At 45.3% G+C, this 18337-nt stretch overlaps 2 protein-coding genes and 1 pseudogene across 3 annotated transcripts; 2 read left to right on the top strand and 1 right to left on the bottom strand.

Moving 5' to 3' along the window:
- The first annotated feature begins 3927 nt into the window (after nucleotides 1-3927).
- LOC136353635 (protein Rf1, mitochondrial-like) lies at nucleotides 3928-5020 on the top strand. Its single transcript, XM_066304700.1, has one exon. The coding sequence runs from the start codon at nucleotides 4052-4054 to the stop codon at nucleotides 4571-4573; it is 522 nt and encodes a 173-aa protein (XP_066160797.1). The 5' UTR covers nucleotides 3928-4051; the 3' UTR covers nucleotides 4574-5020.
- A 179-nt stretch (nucleotides 5021-5199) lies between these two features.
- LOC4348985 (uncharacterized) lies at nucleotides 5200-7670 on the top strand (annotated as a pseudogene).
- Nucleotides 7671-13246: 5576 nt separating this feature from the next.
- On the bottom strand, nucleotides 13247-18009 carry LOC4348984 (alpha-galactosidase). Of its 2 annotated transcripts, XR_010736976.1 has the most exons (14): nucleotides 17803-18009; nucleotides 17535-17596; nucleotides 17150-17206; nucleotides 16782-16816; nucleotides 16544-16647; nucleotides 16274-16349; nucleotides 16060-16118; nucleotides 15889-15954; nucleotides 15625-15708; nucleotides 15458-15522; nucleotides 15264-15346; nucleotides 14827-14917; nucleotides 14332-14740; nucleotides 13247-13419 (listed from the first exon to the last, which is right to left on the bottom strand). XR_010736976.1 is itself a non-coding variant. In XM_015758667.3 (13 exons), exons 1-13 carry the CDS (start codon nucleotides 17949-17951, stop codon nucleotides 14430-14432), a joined length of 1242 nt encoding a protein of 413 aa, XP_015614153.1. In that variant the 5' UTR covers nucleotides 17952-18009; the 3' UTR covers nucleotides 14305-14429. The 2 variants fall into 2 exon arrangements, 1 of the variants encoding a protein (XP_015614153.1); XM_015758667.3 differs by lacking the exon at nucleotides 13247-13419 and having other exon boundaries at nucleotides 14305-14740.
- Between the last annotated feature and the right edge of the window lie 328 nt (nucleotides 18010-18337).

The following is an 18337-nucleotide window of genomic DNA, read 5'->3' as shown; positions in this document are numbered from 1 at the left end:
GTACAGGGTATTCAGCTTAATCAGTAGCATGGTACAGTATAGTAACATGCTTGAGCTAATTTCACACACATGCGATTAATCAGTGTATCGCATGTTAGCATTGGCGTATTAATTGCAGCATATATCAAGTGGATCGACAGCAACTAATACACACAGCATCAGTGGAGAGAACTAGTGAGAACTAACTACTCTCAGGATGATTTTTGCAACAGTTCATCGTCTCCAGCGGTGACTGAGTTAGAAAGATTTTTTTTTTACCCGAACAAACTTCATTATAAACTATCATTTGCTATAAAAATTTCATCATCAATTTATTCAACAATGGGAGGGACCCGTGAACCCCCGCGTCGCCCACGCGCAGGCGACACGGGGGGCGAAACCTAGCTCCGCCGCCCCCTTCTTCCCCCTTTCCCCACCTCGCCGCCGCCGGAGCTCACCGCCGGAAAGTTGGCCGGCGAGTTAGGAGGGCGGCGGCGGGGCCTTCTCCTGTGGTGGCGTCCCCTCTTGGCGCGGGGGAGGCGGCGAAAACCGGCGGCGGGGAGTGGCGGCGGCGAGCTCTCCGGGCAAGACGATGACGGATCTGCGGTTGCTGTCACCGGATCTGGCCTGGCCCAGGCCGGATCCGGCGGAAGCGGCCGGCGTTGTGGCGCAGCGCGAACGAAGGAGGTATGGCTGGCAGCGGAGGGGCGCCCCTCTCTGGCGGCGGAGACGGCTCGCGAGGCCGGCGCGCGCGCCGACACACGCAAGCGGGGCGCGAGGCGTCGCCCGGTGGAGCCGTCGGCGGCGGGGCACATCGGCGGCTCTGCACCGGTGGTTGGGGCGACACTGTCCTAGCCGCCGTGGCGTCCGCCCCCTTCGGCCTGCCCCCCCTCCCCCTTCTCCTTGAGTTGGCGGCAGGGTCGGCCGGTCGGGCGGATCTGTGGGCGGTGGCCTAGGCTGATTGCTGAATGGTCAATGTGGCTTGCGACGTTCCTTGTGCAGGTTGCGTGGATTTGAATGGGGTATCGCGGGTGAAAGCCCTGCTGTGCCGTTGGCCGGCTTGACGACGGCGGCGTCTTTCGGCGTCGTTCCCCTCCTTGGAGGCGTTGTTATAGCGTTGACCCCTTTCTTTTCCTTACCGTTCTCCGGGTGAAAACCTTGCTCCGGCTTCCGGATGAAGCGGTGGCGGCGACCACGTCGTGTCCTTCTTGGGGCACCGCTTTGGAGAAGCTTTCTCGTACAAGGATATCGTTGGTCTTTGCATTGGCTTCGAAGCTTTTTAGTCCTAGGTTTCGACGAGGCCTTTGCTCTTCTAGTTTCACTTTTTGTTTCGCGGCGGGCGACCTTTGCTCCTTGTTTGATTTTGCTAGGTGAAGTCGGAGCTGCTTCGTTGTGGTAATGAAGCTGGGTAACGATGACACACTACAGTTTCTTTCTAGGGGTGTTGTTGCTGAACATGAATAGGATGTGGCGCTTAGGCAGCTTGGGCTGATGTCCATTGTGGGATGTTGAGGCCGCTTGATCATTATGGCAGCGTGTTAGGTATCGATGTTGTATTCTAAAGTCGGAGCTGCTGTGTCGCTTGGCGGTAAGCTCGGCAACGATGACAGATTGCAAAGTCGGAACCTCCTATATTGCTCTTGGTCAAATTTGGTATCGACACCCTATGTTGGGCTCCGTCAGTGGTTTTTAGTTGTAGTGTGTTGTGGCGAGTGCTGTGTGTTCAGCCAGTCGGTGGTTGTTTTTTCTTTTCTTGTAACCCGTCTAGGGTTTTTACTCCTGCTTATTGAAAATATAATTGGCAGTTCTCCTGCCAGTTTAGTTTAAAAAAAATTTATTCAACAATATAGCACGTGTGGGCTTCAGTGCAAAGGACAGAGAGAAGCCCATCTCTGTATATGGGCCGTACATTTGGTCCAAAAGTTCCAGATTCAGCGAACTAATTGGCGCACGAACAAATGAGTGAACACACCCGATGCGTTTTATTATCGGAAAATGCTGCTACGACCAATCTCTCTCAAAAAAAAAAAAACTTGTACAGTTCTTATATTTCTTTTAATCTAATTCAGGTGGGGTCTTTTCCCCCCGGTGGATCAATGGGCTTGTTTGGTTCAGTACCCTATCAAATCAAAATATTGATAGGCCTAAAATCTAGGTATGTTTCAGCACTACTAATATTTTAGTACGGCAGAGTTGTAAATAAATGTGTTTGGATTTAAACTAATTGAGAGCCAAATTTTAAATTATAGTGAAGAATGTTCTATAATTGTACCAAATCGAGCATGTGCATTACCAAAAATTTAACCTCAGACCAAACCATCACATTTACTATTCAAAATAAAAAAAATGGTACAACACATTTTGGTATCAAACCAAAACGGCCCAATATTATCACGCGACAGCAGTCGGCGGAGGTGTTGTCCGCAGGGAGGGCGGTGCAACAGACAATAACAGGGATGGAGCTACAGTAGAACCATCGGGGTCAGCCGACCCTGATGACCTCCGATGAAATCGTAAATTGTTTAAGCAATTAAGATGACATCAGGAATTAAACAAGATTAGTATATTCTGACCCCGGTGACACCGATGAACTAATTCCTCCCCGGGCGACGAGATAATTCAGCTGAGCGGACTGATAAAAAGGTTGACTCGATCAACGATCTGTGTTTTTGTGGGGTTCGGAATTTTATTTTCCGGCGCCGGTGACCCCCCAACTCCGGTAGGGAGCATACGGATTAGGTTTTGGAGTTGGGGTCAGGGTAGGAGGGGGGTTGGGGGAGGGGAAAGAGAGAGGGGGTTCCTCGGGGCTTAGAGGGATGGCCATGGGCGGTGAACTTCGGCTGGCAGCGGCATCGCCGAAGCTGCGGGGATGGAAGAGGACGGTGGGCTGGTGTCGGCGGCGGACGATGGTTGAGACGGGAAGACGGCAGGACGGGGGCACCGCGCCGTTGCTGCCTTGAGGAGAAAGAGAGGGGGGGAAGGGGGAGAGGTCTTGCCGGGGGGCCTCGCGCGGCGGCGTTGACTCTTTCTGGCCAGCCGGCGAGGCGGGCGACAACACGGTGGGGCGGTGGTGGCGAGGGATTGCGCGAGGGACAGAAGGAGGATGGTGGCGGCGCGATCTAAACGCGCGCGCGCGAGACGGGGGGAGGAGAGGAGTTAGGTTAAGGGCTTTACACAAATCTTGAAGCATATCCTGTTGTCTAAAATTCGAATGATTGGAGATAAGATTCTTTGTCACAAGATATATAGACAGCCCCTATTTTCGTATAATAACACAACCTTACCTCACGGCCACTCCCTCGGAAGAAAATTACATAGGATGGAAGACCTTCAAACATCAGAAGGACCGTGCTTCTCCGGTTGACACGTGTATAAGCACAAATCTTGAAGCAATCATCCCCTACCTCTGGCCCAACTCCTCTCCACTCTCCATCCCCGCACATCTGCCCTTCTGCACACCAAGCCTGGCATTGGATGGCTGCTCGCCGGCAGCACCTACAGTCCCAGCTGTGGAGATTGGTCGATACGGCATACGGTATCAAGAAATTGTGAGTTTTCTTAACTTAATTCAGCTGTATGTCCTTTATTTACATGCCCATGAATAATTTTGACAGACAAATCATTAATTGTTTGGCATATAGGTTGAATCATAGATCAAACTTGGGTACTCGACGCTCACAAAGTGTGAATGAAATCTGGAAACCAGTGATTGAGAATTTGAGATAAAAGTAATGCGAGATTCACCAAGAAAACCCACAACAAACATCACTAATTGACCATAGTGTACTCAACGAGAGAGGGGAACTCTGGTCAGGGAAGGCCGGAAGACTAGGGAGAGGAGAGAAGGGGGAGGGGGGGAAGTTGGGCTAGAGGTAGATGGCGATTGCTTCAAGATTCGTGCTCATACACGTGTCAACTAGAAAAAGCACGGTCTTTCTGATGTTTGGAGGACTTCGTCTCCTACGCAATTTTCTTCACACTCACGCCGGCGCCCCTCATCTCCTTCCCCAATTCCCTCTCCGGCGACAAGGTCAGGGCGGCGCCGATCGGCGAGCTTCGCACTAGGGCGGGCATGGCGCGCCGCGCCGCTTCCCGCGCCCTTCGCTCGGAGGGCTCGATCCAAGGGCGAGGGGGCCGCGCGGGGGGCGGTGGCGGTGGCGCCGAGGACGCACGCCACGTGTTCGACGAATTGCTCCGGCGTGGAAGGGGCGCCTCGATCTACGGCTTGAACCGCTCCCTCGCCGACGTCGCGCGTGGCAGCCCCGCGGCCGCCGTGTCCCGCTACAACCGCATGGCCCGAGCCGGCGCCGACGAGGTAACTCCCGACTTGTGCACCTACGGCATTCTCATCGGTTGCTGCTGCCGCGCGGGCCGCTTGGACCTCGGTTTCGCGGCCTTGGGCAATGTCATTAAGAAGGGATTTAGAGTGGAAGCCATCACCTTCACACCTCTGCTCAAGGGCCTCTGTGCCGACAAGAGGACGAGCGACGCAATGGACATAGTGCTCCGCAGAATGACCGAGCTCGGCTGCATACCTCCTGAGATGAAACAACAATTAACCTTTCTTCATAAGCATTTTTGCCAACTTCTTTAACCTGAACGCAAGCACCTGTCTGCAATTAAAATATTGGATGCAGGTTCAAATTGAATGAACAGGTTTTATAAAATTTAGAAGCGCAGAAATGCAGCATGCCACACACCACACAACTTTTATTCAGGAACAAGATTGGATTGTATAAAATGGTTTCGATCTGATTATCTTATCTCAACGTATTAATATGCACATATACTAATCATGAAATATCTGATGGAATGATGTTTCTATTTACCTGTGTGAGGCAGCAAGGAGTGAGATGGATAACACCACATACATTATTATTCTAGAACAATTTTGTAAAATACTGTTGTGCTCATGAAGCGTTCCAAAGATGTTTCACAACCTGTGCTCCACGGGTTTTGAGCTTAATCCTGGGACATTCAGTCTCATGAACTGTCCCATTCTTAAACATGGAATAAAGGATGACAGCATGATTTCTTTGTCTCTATAATCTTTTGGCTACCCACAGATAATAGCTGTAAATCTATACTACTTTAAAAGGAGTAGTGGTGGTGGTGAGTGGTGAATCTGCCACCACCCCACACCACCAACTCTCAAAATTCTGACATGTGGGATCACTGTCTATCCCTTCTCCAAACCAATTGTATGATAGAACAGTGAAAATAGCGAGGTATGTCAGTGACCCAGAGAGGAGGGGACGGCGCGTGGTGAGCTACAAGGCATACTCAGTGGAGGGCAAGATCAAGGCCTCCCGTCCGTAGTGGACTCCGCTGCATCAAGGCCAACTGCTCCGAACTGATCAATTTATGGTACGGATCACTTCTCCTTTCCTTTCTTTTTCACCTTAAGCACTCTCTTGATTCTTCGCTGCTACCTCCCTTAATTTCTTTCAAGATATTGTGGCACTTGATCATGGCTGAGACCTACCTTCCAGTGTGAAATGGATTTTGTCAAAGAACTTATTCCATTAGCTTATTTTCCGATTACATGGAAGACATTCTTTTCTGGAATAAATACAGAACTAAATCCTATTTCCTGAATAAAAGTTATGTGGTGTGTGGCATGCTGCATTTCTGCGCTTCTAAATTTTATAAAACCTGTTCATTCAATTTGAACCTGCATCCAATATTTTAGGTGCAGACAGGTGCTTGCGTTCAGGTTAAAGAAGTTGGCAAAAATGCTTCTGAAGAAAGGTTAATTGTTGTTTCATCTCAGGAGGTAATATGCAGATGATTATTCCAATTGTCATTGCCTTGCCATTTTTATCACGAGTCTTTACAATTTTATATCTTCCTACATATTCTTTCCAGATTCCAGATGATCCAGTGTCTCCAACAATTGAGGCGCTTATTTTGCTCCATAGTAAAGTAAGTACACTTGCTGAGAACCACCAGTTGACAACACGGCTTGTTGTACCATCAAACAAAGTTGGTTGTATTCTTGGGGAAGGTGGAAAGGTAATTACTGAAATGAGAAGATGGACTGGGGGCTGAAATCCCAGTCTACTCAAAAGCAGATAAACCTAAGTACCTGTCTTTTGATGAGGAGCTTGTGCAGGTAATTTATTTGGCCATACCTACACCAGAGATCCATATATTACTTTTATAACTGCAGCTTTTACTTGTTAACATTTCATTGTGCTTTTACATTTGTTCCAAGCTTTCAGGTTGCTGGGCTTCCAGCTATTGCAAGAGGAGCCCTGACAGAGATTGCTTCGAGGCTTTGAACTAGGACACTCAGAGATGGAAGTTCTTCCAATAATCCGACACCTTTTGCCCCTTTTGATGGTCCTCCTGTTGACATCTTGCCTAACAGGGAATTCATGCTATATGGACGATCTGCCAATAGTCCCCCATATGGAGGGCCTGCTAATGATCCACCATATGGAAGACCTGCCATTGATCCACCATATGGAAGACCAATATCCACAATATGGAAGACCTTCCAATGATCCACCATATAGAAGACCTGCCAATGATACATCATACGGACGGTTGAACAATGATGGGCCTCGTGATCCTTACACCGTGTATCCTGTAGAGTACTTCTCTAAAAGAGAGTACCGTAGTGGAAGTAGCAAAGTCACCATCTGCTTCATACGACAGATATGCAGCAACTACTCGCTTGCCTAGTAGAGAACTGCCCTCATCTATTAGTCCTGGTGCCGATTATATGTCCCGCCGTTCTTATCTTGACCAAGTACCTACTGATAGGTACTCTAGTAGGGTACACTACAATTAGGCCTCTCGAGAGCTGGGAATAGTAATGTGCAACAATTAGGAATCACCAGAGCTGGAAATTCCAATGCTTATGATTATACTGAGGTACATTTCCAATGCGTTAGCTTGCCTCTTCTTTGCAAATGGCCCTCGCCTGATATGTTTCCATTAGAAACATGAAACCATATATATGACTGTTGCATTATGTCTATTTTCTTCCATGATGGTTCAGACGTCTGAAAAAAGGACAAAAATATTCTAGAATATGTCATGGTGGTCCAAATATATCCTTCTGTCTTGTGCCCACTCTAATATCTATCATTGGTAACACTATTCAATTGTTACCATGTTGTTGCAAACCCTAGATTCAGTTATTCAGCTGTTCTCTGCTACTGTTGCTTACCAGTTTTCTTAGTTGGGTGTTGATCTTTTCTCATTTTTTATTTCCTTGTTTCCTGGTACACCTGATGCCTCTCTGATGCATCTGAATGTATGTTTTTGTTCTCTTCAGTGCTTAATAGATTTAAATTTCATTCTTTTCAGGCTGCGGAGCAGATCCATGGACGTGAGGATTACCGAAGACTGTCAGGTCTCACTGGGTATGGCTTACGCAGACTGAATTTTTACAGGACACAAACATGAATTTTGTCCTCATAATCATTGAGTGATGATCTCTTTGCAGGTATCCAGGTGGCTCTGTCGAATTGCGGATTCCAAATAGTTATCTGGAGTCTGTGACTGTCTGTCATTGGTGTTGGTGGTGTCAATCTAGCTGAGATCCGTCTGGTATAGCGTATGCGAAACATCATGCACTATCCCCAGTCTTAACCATGCCCCAATGGCCACCAATAGTTTTCCTCATGAAAATCTCCCCTTGATCCCGGATCTGTGGTGCGAGAGTGAAGTTGCACGAAGCCCATCCTGGTTACAAATTATTTAATAATTAAACATGTTACAAATTAAAGAAGAAATAAAAAAACATCAAAAATTATAAAATGTCAAAAAAATCAATGCACACGACTAGTGTGCTTAGCAATTTTTTTATCCACAATTACTTTTACAATATTATAATTAATTTTGTTAGAATTATTATTATAATATAGAAAAAATAGTTGCCAAAGTTTCTCAACGAATATCGAATAAAGTAAAAAATATCATATATTTAAATATGATGGTAATATTTGTTTGCAAAACTTTGATCTTCAATCCTTCAACAGCATAGATATACAACGTCGTAATCACCAACGAGCCCGAGTGACCATACGGGATAGCCGAGCGGCGGATCTGCACTGTCCTTGGGTGAAATAAATCTAGAACATTGTATATCTTATCTTAATCTCTACTATTAGAAATTAAAGATGTTTTTGCTCAAGATTTCCGTACGTTCTCTACTTCGTTACAATATCGGTTTTGTACGCCCGCACACGCGTTGTGTGTTCTCTGGTAGAGATGCAAGTGGATAGTCCTGCTACCCGTATAAAAACCCGCTTCCTAGTTCATTTTCCACATGATAGTATAAAATTTAGAAGAAAAAATAAACTATAAATAAAATAAGCAGGCTGAAAAACCCCGCTTGTCCACTCCGTTTGCATCCCTATTCTCCGGTTCCAATACATGAAGTGAGTGTCTTGCTTCTCCCTGGTCTGGCAGGCCCTTTTTCCACCATCCCCACCCGGGCCGGCGGGTTACATTGACCGATCATGGCCCACATTATGTGATGAACACTAGCTGAGTTGAAATTTATCCTTTGATGATTTTCAGTATGTTTTTTTTTCTCCACATCTTCTCTTTCAATTTTGGAAAAATATTTTATTCTTGATTTTTGTGCTCGTACATCACTAATAAATCAGCTGTTACCCTTCCACACATTGTCAATTTATCATGTCTATTTCAGCTCTTACCTTAGTATAGTCTTGAGTCATCGCTACTGACTGGCTGTGTTCGCTAGGAGAAGTTCCCATCCAGAACAGTGATTGTGAAAAACGGAACGGTTTATTAGCGCGTGATTAATTAAGTATTTGCTATTTCTTTTTCAAAAATAGATTAATTTGATTTTTTAAAGCAACTTTTGTATAGAAACTTTTTTAAAAAAACACACCATTTAAAAAAGCGTACGCGCGCGAAAAACGAGAAAGAGGGGTTGGGAAAAGCTACGTGCCTCCTACAAATCAATAGCCTGCCATAACAATATTTTCTACGACATGATCCATATTAATCCATGCAATGCAAGCACACACGCTACTGCACGAAAAAACTACGGTCCATAACTTCAAAACTAACATGTTAGAATGACGTTAATTTTTCATTGCAATTATATTCATCGACCGTTAATTTACTAGGCAGCCTGTTTAAAAAAAATATTCACCGGCCATACCCACATGTTCCGTAGTTCATTAGGTGATGGATCGGTAGTTACAGCAGACTATGGTAAGCAATAGCTATATATACACGTATATGCATTGCTAATCCTTCAATTTTGTCCAATTCTTTTAGATTGTATTCACCTATTGTAACGCATGATCATTTTTCTAGTCTTAACCTGAACTAATCTTAATCTTAATAACCAATTAAAAGATTCGTAATTTTTCCATCGTCACCTCGGCTAATTTTTCATCGGTCCAAAAAAAAATCCCTGTTGTTCCTTTCCATCCCGAGAATCGAGACAGGGAAAACTGAAGCATATACACACAAATATATCCAAAAATTCCCATGCAGCTAGATCGAAGGGAAGGGTGCTGTTGTCATCGCCAAACCGCCACCGCCGTCGCAGGGACGCCGTCGGCTCCCCTATCGCTGGATCTGGCGGAGGGGAGGGCACCGCCCCTGTCCGCCGCCTCCCCTCCCACCGGAAGTGAGGGCGTATGTGGAGGAGAGAAGAAGAAAAAGAGAACATAAAGGAGAGAAGGATGAACGGTGATTGAGAGAAAGACTGAGAGGAAGAGAGAGCTCGGGAATAAAAATGTGGAGTTAAGGATCGGTGGAAGAATCGAGGTGCGCGGCACTCTCTCCGCTCTCTCCGAGCGGTTAAAAAAAGGACAATGGTAAATTTACAATTTTTTTGAATCGTTACCGTAAAAATGGCAATAGAAACTTGCAAAAATACCACTAGAATTATCATTCGAGTGGCATCCTTGAAAAATTGAAAAAAACGGTGGCAAATTTACAAATGCCCTTTAAAAAAACCACTTATAACTTAGTACTTTATTTATAAAAATGGTATATCTTATCTTAACTACTTAAATTAGTAATTTTTCGTTTGTCACCTAATTCTTTCGTCCGTAAATCCGTTTTTCGGCCGTATGCACATTTGTGTTGGCGTTCATCCGTCGTTCCTTTCTCGCAATCCAATTCGAGCGACACAACCAGCCAAGGGGCTACTAAAACGAAGGGAAAAGCAAGGATGGATTGGATCTGGACCCTGAATCGGACAAATAACCACGATAAAATCCGCTGGAAGGGAACCATGAGATTGCAATCCAATGAAATCGATCAATCATCTGGTACTTTGCCTCGGCACTGGGCATTGATCCCCTACCGAATTTCCGACCACGCCGTGCATGCTCTCGCGCACCATGAGGTGGCTGACCTCATCGGCGTGCGGTGGCCGCCACCTGCTCCACGCCGCCTCCGGCCCCCATGTCCTCGTCGTCGAGACGCGCCACGCACAACATCACGAGAAGCCCCCTCGCCATCAGAGCGCATGCCTTAGTCGCCGCCGCCTCCACCACGCCGCACACGTCGTCCGTACCGGCGTATCTGGCTCCCGTCTCCCCCACAAGCGGGGCGGGTCTCCCACCTCCCTCTCTTACACCGTGGCATCAGCTAACTCCGCACGGAAGCTTCGCCGTCATCGCTCCACCAAGCCGCCCTCACATCTCTCGCTTAGACCAGTGCGTCATACAACACGAGCTGGCCGGCTTCGCTTCGGTCGTGGATCTCCACTGTCACCGCCTCACCGGGGCTCACCGAAGACATGGACGACATGAATACGTCGCTCATGGCTGTGTTGTGATGTCATCGCTGTTGCTCTGGGTGGTCGCCATCGTGGACTCATGGTTCGCTCACTTGAGGCAGAAAAGTCACGGCTAATGGGCATTTTTTTTTCATTTTTTACAACTTTTTTTATTTCTAAAGAATATATTTTTCTTGAAGGGCTTATATCATGAAAAACTAAATCCTAATCATCTAATATTTTTTATAATTTTATTTTACACGTTGCATCTATTTATTAAAAATGTTTAAATAATAAAAAAATTCTCAACCTGTCCCCTCTGCTCTTTTTTTCTTTGTCCCTGTCCGCTCTTTTTTTTTACTTTTTTATTTTTTTTCCTCACTGTCTAATCTTTTTTTATTTTTTTTCATGTCTACTTATTAATATTTGACCTCAAATACAATTTGTAAATAAAAAATAATACACGCTCTCACAAAAATAATAAGATTAATTTTTACGATTTGTTAAACTACACACATTTTCTTCAGGTAACAATACACAGGTATATTCCCACAATTGCAAAGTGAGTATAGTTTAACTGGATGGGTTTCTTGTGGTGGAACCAGTCAACATGGATTTAAATCTTTGATGAATAAAGAGCAGCACCGACTTCGACCAACAGGAGTAGAGCTATTACCTATCATATAAGGGGGCACGAACCTGTATAAAAATTCTTGTCTCCATTTCTTTTACCTTAATCTCGTATACACCCTGGTACCGACAATCCCCATACCATGCAAATACTATAGTTGTGACCTCAAAGGTCGACAGTACAATTGTAGTGTAATTACATGTTAGTCTAACTATAACTACTACATCCGTGGCTCCGTAAAAAAAAAATCTAAGCATGGACAATGACGGAGCGTGAGGCTCCTCACCGGGAGACTGCGCAGGCCCCCCTTTGCCGGTTCGGCCGGGGACTCAGGGTGAGATTCTAAGCTCTCTGTATGTGGAAGGTTCGCTAGACCGGAAACACACAAGACACGGGCGATGTATACAGGTTCGGGCCGCTGAGAAGCGTAATACCCTACTCCTGTGTTTTGGGTGATCTGCGTATGAAGGAGCTACAAGGTATGAGCCAGCCTCTCCCTTGTTCTGGGTTCCCAATCTGGAAAAGTCCAGTCCCCATCTCAGTGGGCAAGGTCCTCCTTTTATATCTTAAGGGGATACCACATGCACCATTTCTCTCTTTTTTTGTGGGGACTTACCCCACCTTTTCATAAATGGACGGAGATTTGTATAGTTGCCGTCCGAGTCACCTTCTGATGAGACGGGCCACAACTACCTCCACTTTCGCCGGGAGCAGGTGCGACGTGGAATCGTGGCTGTCTGCTGACGACATGACCGGTGTCAGACCAGTCACGTCGGTCATTCTTGTCCACCACGTGTCAGCTTAGCAATCTACATGTTCGCCCTTCTTCACACAACATCTTGCCTGCAATGGTTAGGATGAAGCCTGGCATATATCTGACCAGGACTAACGTGCCATCTCTGGGAGGTAACACGCTAGCTCCAGCTGGGGACGAGCGCCTAGAAGCCCTCGTCCTGACGGGATGGGGCGAGGCGTGTGTCAGATCGCCTGTCGCCACCTAACCCGCGATCTGACCGGTCTGTGACTGGTCACTGACCGGATAAACTAGTGCACTGCATTGCGTTACATGCGGCGTGACACGCTCAGCCAAACCGCAATAAATGTGGTTAGGTGAGCCCCACTGTGCTCACCTAACCCATATACGCAGAGCAAAGACCCACGAGGGGTCGGGGCGCCTCGGCCCTCGGGGCCGAGGCGGGTGCGGCCCGACCCCCTCGGGGGGGACTAAGAGGAGGGCGAACACATCACCCTCGGGCCCGACGTCCCTCGGAGGTGCCAGGCCACGTGTGCGATTGTGTCTGCCTCAAACCTCTAGTCATGATACTCCTGATCCCATGTCACCGACAGACAACAAATCTGGACATGAGCACGTTTAGATTCGTTGTCCTATGTAATGTTCCATCCATATCTTTTTTTTCTTAAGGGGTACATGTACTTACTCCATCCCAGAATATAAGACATAACCACTTTTCTTCTATGTCTCATAATATAAGGCATGCATACATGCATATATTAATTATCATCTCTTGGTTCTTTAAATTTGGTTTATTTTAATTCATGTACCATTAAGTCTCCTAATCACATTGCTCGTATGTATGGATGTGATTCAATCAAGGAGGTGATTAAATTCTTTCTTGGTCTTTATGCTAGAAGTGGTTGTGTCTTATATTTTAGGATGGAGTGAGTAATATTTATATAAGTTATTTTTAATACTTATATATGAGTTATTATAATTATAGTATAGATATATTGAAATTATATTAAAGTTGTACTATAGTTAGATTTAAAAGTTTTTGTTGTGGCAGTTTTTTTAGATAGTCTAGGGGAAAAAAAACAATACACCGGTTGCGTTTTATTGCAGGAAAATGCGGCCAAAAAAGATGCACATATAAATGTCACGGCGAGGGTGATTCTCAATTTTGGCCAGGTCTAATGAATGTCAAATATACTGTCTTACATATGGGTTCTTGGATTGTGAATGATGGGAATCAAATAAGGTTCTGGGAAGATAAATGGCTAGGAAACTTGGCGTTTAAAGATAAATATCCATCTTTATACTCTATTGTCCGAAGGAAAAGTTCTACTATTGCTAATGTTATGAGTTCTGTTCCACTTAATGTTTCCTTCAGGAGATCCTTATTTGGTCAGAATCTTATATATTGGCATGATTTGTGTGCTTCCATTATACATATTCAATTAAACCAATCCTCTGATTGTTTTAGATGGAATTATCATCAGAATGTTAGATTTTCTGTTAAGTCAATGTATCTTGCTCTAATTAATAATGGTTATATTGAGAGAAATAAGATTGTTTGGAAGCTTAAGATGCCACTTAAGATTAAGATCTTTATGTGGTACTTGCTTAAAGGGGTGGTGCTAACTAAGGACAATTTGGCAAGACAGAATTGGAATGGCAGTTTAAGATGTTGTTTCTGTATGAAAAATGAGATCATTCAACATCTTTTTCTTGACTGTCATTTTGCAAAATTTGTTTGGAGAGTAGTACAGTTTTCTTTTGGTTTAAACCTCCCTGGTACCATATCTAATATGTTTGATGGTTGGCTTTTTGGGGTTCACAAGAAGATGAGTAAACTCATACTTGTTGGAGCATCTACCATTTGTTGGGCTCTGTGGTTGAGTAGGAATGATATAGTTTTTGATAAATCACCATCTATCTCATATATACAGGTAATATTCAAGGCAACATATTGGCTCCGGTTTTGGGCAAAGCTGCAAAAGTGTAAAGATGATGGAGAGTTTATGAAGGTTGTATGCCGTAAACTGGAGACGACGGTTATGCAAATATTTGCGAACCATGGATGGAGATTCACAAATAGACTTGAATGAGATTCACAAATAGACTTGAATAAATGTGTGCTCCTTTTCTTGGCTTGGTTTTTTTATCGTTGGGTGTGTTTAATTTTATTTGAACTTTACTCGTTGTTTGTGTGATTCCTTGTAATAATTGGCTGTAGCTCTAATGAGCAAAGGCAGGGATATTTATTCCATTATCAAAAAAAAAATGTCACGGCGAGGACGCCCGGAGAGCCCTGCTCGCCGGCGGCGAGCTCGCTCGCTCGCTCGCTCGTCTCAGTTGGCCCGGGACGAGATGAGGGGCTTGAGCAGGAGCATCCTGCACGAGTGCGGCGCCACGTCGAGGGTGATCTTCTCCGTCAACTCGCCGCCGGCGCCGGCCACCGTCGCGTGCCGCCACAGGTCCCTGGCCTCGACGGCGGTGCCGGCGGGGAGGCCGACGTCGTCCCAGTGCGCGGTGATCGCCGCCGCCTCCGCCGCGTGCCGGTTCAGCAGCAGCACCGCCGTCCTGTAACCCGACAGCGGCGCCGCCCACACCTCGCTGCTGCCCTCCATCCTCACCTTCTTCCCCTGGATGCCCAGAGCATCTGAATTCCCAAAAAGATCAATCCGACAAGCGCCATGAAAACTCTCTGAATTCCTGAAGCTCGCGGCAGCAGGAAGAGTAGAGTACCTTGGTTGACGGCGATGACCTCCTTGTTGGCCAGGATGTCGTACGTCTCCTGCGACATGTGCCTCACGTCGCACCCGATGATCAGAGGAGCCTGACCAATTCAGAGAAAATTTCGATCTGTCAAACCCAGCAAGAGCAGAATAATGCAAAGCAGAGTAGTATATCACCGTTCTTTTCTGGTCACGATATAGATTTTATCTCAGTTTTTGTAAACATGTTTTTAAAACTGTTAAACTATTTGGTCTTAAAAACCTTTCTATATAAAAGTTGTTTTGAAGTATTACATAAATCTATTTTTAGAGTTTGTAATAATTAAAACTCAATTAATCATACGCTAACCGATGATAACTTTCTTTTTTTCTTTACACTATTTTCATCGTCATCTTTAGTAGAAACGAATACCATCATTATCCGACATCCGTCACATTTGGTAGTACCTTGGAGATGGCCCAGAGGCTGAAATGGACGATGTACTCGTCGTTGGTCATCCCGCCATTGCCAACCTCCAGCATGTCCGGGTCTGACAAACCACAAATTATATGCCTAAGTTTAGACGAAACTGTAGCATTTGAAATTCAGACATGGATTGAACTGATGATACAGTAATATGATTCGTCAGTGATTCACTGACCGTTCCAGCCGCCAGGTCGCGCGTAGTCCGCCCACACCTCGTTCTCATCCGCCCTCGACACCATGCTGAAACAGAACGAACACAATCACATATGAAAACTCTGAACTCTGAACACTGATCCTCTCGTTTCTTGCATGTCATTTAAATAGTTGAAGACGGCGGTTCACCTCTCCCAGGTGTCCGCGATGTCGTTGGTGGTTCTCCAGCTGTTGCCGTACGCCGCGCCCCACTTCGCCGGGTGCATGTCGCCCCTGATCAATCCGACAAACACGACAGCTCGAATGATGAACACGAAACTGATCACAGATTTTTCTAATATACTGATGTGTAATCTTTTTGCATGTTCGCCAAAAAAAAAATGATGAACACGAAACTGATCACAGATTCAGAGGTTCAGAGAAACTAATACACATCGAGTTGTCCTAACCTACCATTCGCACAGCGAGAAGTAGATCGGCCGGCCGGCCATCATCAGAGCCTTGCTCATCTCCGGGTACCTACCATTGGACTACTTGTCAGAGAAATTCACGAGTCATTTTTCAGACATTCAGTATCGACGGCTTCAGAAAGTTCAGACAGGTAGTAGCACCAAGAGTGATCACCTCTCCAGTGGCTTCAGGTCGCCATTGTTGCAGTTATCATACTTGAGGTAGTCCACTCCCTGCGATAATGGTGTAACAGAACCAATGGATCAAGAAGGAAATCTTTAACACTAAACCGGTTCTTGAAAAAAGAAGACACTGAACACCTAGATAAAACCCCAAAAAATAGACATGTTTCTGAACATTTCAGTGTGATTCAGTGGCTCATTCTCACCCACGATGCGAATGTCTTGGCGTCCTGCTCCTCGTGGCCGAGAGACCCCGGCTGAACCTTCGCACACGTCTTGAATCTTCAGAAATTTGCACGCAAGAATCAGTTAAAAAAAACAAAAAATGGAGATTGGAGCAACAAACAGATTGATATTTTGCCACAGATTATTTGCTCCATCTTCTATTTCTACTGCATTGGTTAAACCACCTATTGTAATCTATTTGCAAAGTTTATTTTTCAAAATATTGATTTTTTTATGTTCTTGGCTCTTACCCTGCATCGGAGTAAATGCCTAGCTTGAGCCCCTTGCTGTGAACATAATCGGCGAGCGCCTTGATCCCGTGGGGGAATGTCTTTTTGTTGGCCACAAGATTACCCTGGGACAGTATCATCAATATTAAGTACTGTGGATGAAATTTTTTTTTGTCTGCCTTTAATCACATCAACTCTGTTCATTACAACTACAGTCCAGAAGAAATCGAAATTATCAGTGCTGCATTATCACACACACCTTCGAATCACGTTGTGGCTCTGCCCAGCAATCATCTGAAAAGTTTTTTTATATATATAAAAAAACACGATTTTATTATACTCAGTCAGGTCAAGCCATTGACGACAATATCATAGAATATCAAAACAATCATATCATTTTTCTATTAACAATATGATTTTATTATACTCCAATTCAAGCCATTGACAATATTATCCTATAATAACAATAAAAATAATCATCAGAAAAGTTTTTTAAAAAAAGAACACATGATTTTATTATACTCAATCAAGTTCCAGCCATCGACGACAAGTAATATCCTAGAATAATAAGAAAAGGGAAAAAAAGGGTTAGTCCAAGAAGCAATGACGTATGCATGACGCACGTACCGATGTTGACGTATTTGTAGCCAGCAGCTGCAAGCCCGGTTGACACAAGTGCATCAGCTGCTCAGAAAAAAAAAGGGAAAAATAATTAATCAAGATTCAACAAAGGCTAATTCATCAATTATTCTGTTTCAGACTTTCAGTCAATCAGCTCACGCTGGTAGTAGGATACTACTAGTACAAATGTACAGCTGTAAACGGCACTGCCGGACAGAAAAAAAAAAGAAGTTTATTACTCCAAACAAATATATTGCAAAAAAGGATTTAACAAAATTAATTTTTTGTTATAGAAATATTATTACATTTTCTCTATATGTTTTACCAAACTTAAAAAGAAATTTGATTTAGGACAAAATCAAAACATCCTACGTAAAATAACTGAAATTACCAGTCTCCCTGATGACGTCTTCTCCGTTGCCGTCGCAGGCGAAGTGATTCCAGCTGTTCCAGCTGCATGAAATTCAGAAGCTTAAATTAACCAAGATGCAGACTCACAAGCAGAAAGGCGCTATTGCTCACATGACAGGATAGCAGCAAAGATTAACCATTACTATTACTAGCTAACTACGCTTAACAATTAGAATTAACATTGGATTAATTAGATACGCTAAATTACTGCATGCTTAGTGACGATGTGAGTGATTATTATTCCTTACCCCATGGGAGGAGCCGTGGCGAGGCCATTGGCGAGCATGCTCCTCCGGTGCTCCTCCCCCACGTGCACCACCCTCCCGCACTCGCCGCCGGCGATCATCGCCGCCGCGGCGCACGCCACCGCAAGCAGCACCGCCGCCGCCGCCGCCATCGCCTCGGTGATCAAGAACGGCACAGCTCGCCGGCGGCTGGCTGCTGCTGATCAGCTCGAGTTAAGAAGAGAACGAGAGTGAATTAATGGCGCTCTCAGCCAGTGACGCGGCGCCACGTGTGCGATCCCCCGCCACTGACGCGGCGCCACGTGTGCACCTCCATCGAAGCCACTGGAAGCTAGAGTACGCGTGATAGGGGACACGTGTGCGCGAAAGGGTAACGTGGGGCCCGCCAGTGGGACCCACTTGTCGGCGACCGGAAGCTTCCGACCGCGTAGGCGTAGGCGTCGATCGGTCTGATGATCTGATCGTTATCCTGATGACCGAGTAGGTGGTAGGTCGACGTACGGATAGAACGGAATTTATTTCTACCGTTTTCCTGGAC

The sequence above is a fragment of the Oryza sativa genome, chromosome 10 (assembly GCF_034140825.1).
Source record: "Oryza sativa Japonica Group chromosome 10, ASM3414082v1".
NCBI classification, from domain to species: Eukaryota; Viridiplantae; Streptophyta; class Magnoliopsida; order Poales; family Poaceae; genus Oryza; species Oryza sativa.
Note: the sequence above shows the minus strand (reverse complement) of the source record. Positions and strands in the feature narration are given on the sequence as shown.

Coding starts and splice junctions, on each gene's coding strand:
- LOC136353635 (XM_066304700.1), top strand. CDS start 4,052: ATGGCGCGCCGCGCCGCTTCCCGCGCCCTTCGCTCGGAGGGCTCGATC.
- LOC4348984 (XM_015758667.3), bottom strand. CDS start 17,951: ATGGCGGCGGCGGCGGCGGTGCTGCTTGCGGTGGCGTGCGCCGCGGCG. Junction 17,597..17,802: donor GCCACGGCTCCTCCCATGGG/GTAAGGAATAAT, acceptor AATTTCATGCAG/CTGGAACAGCTGGAATCACT. Junction 15,709..15,888: donor TACTTCTCGCTGTGCGAATG/GTAGGTTAGGAC, acceptor CGGATTGATCAG/GGGCGACATGCACCCGGCGA.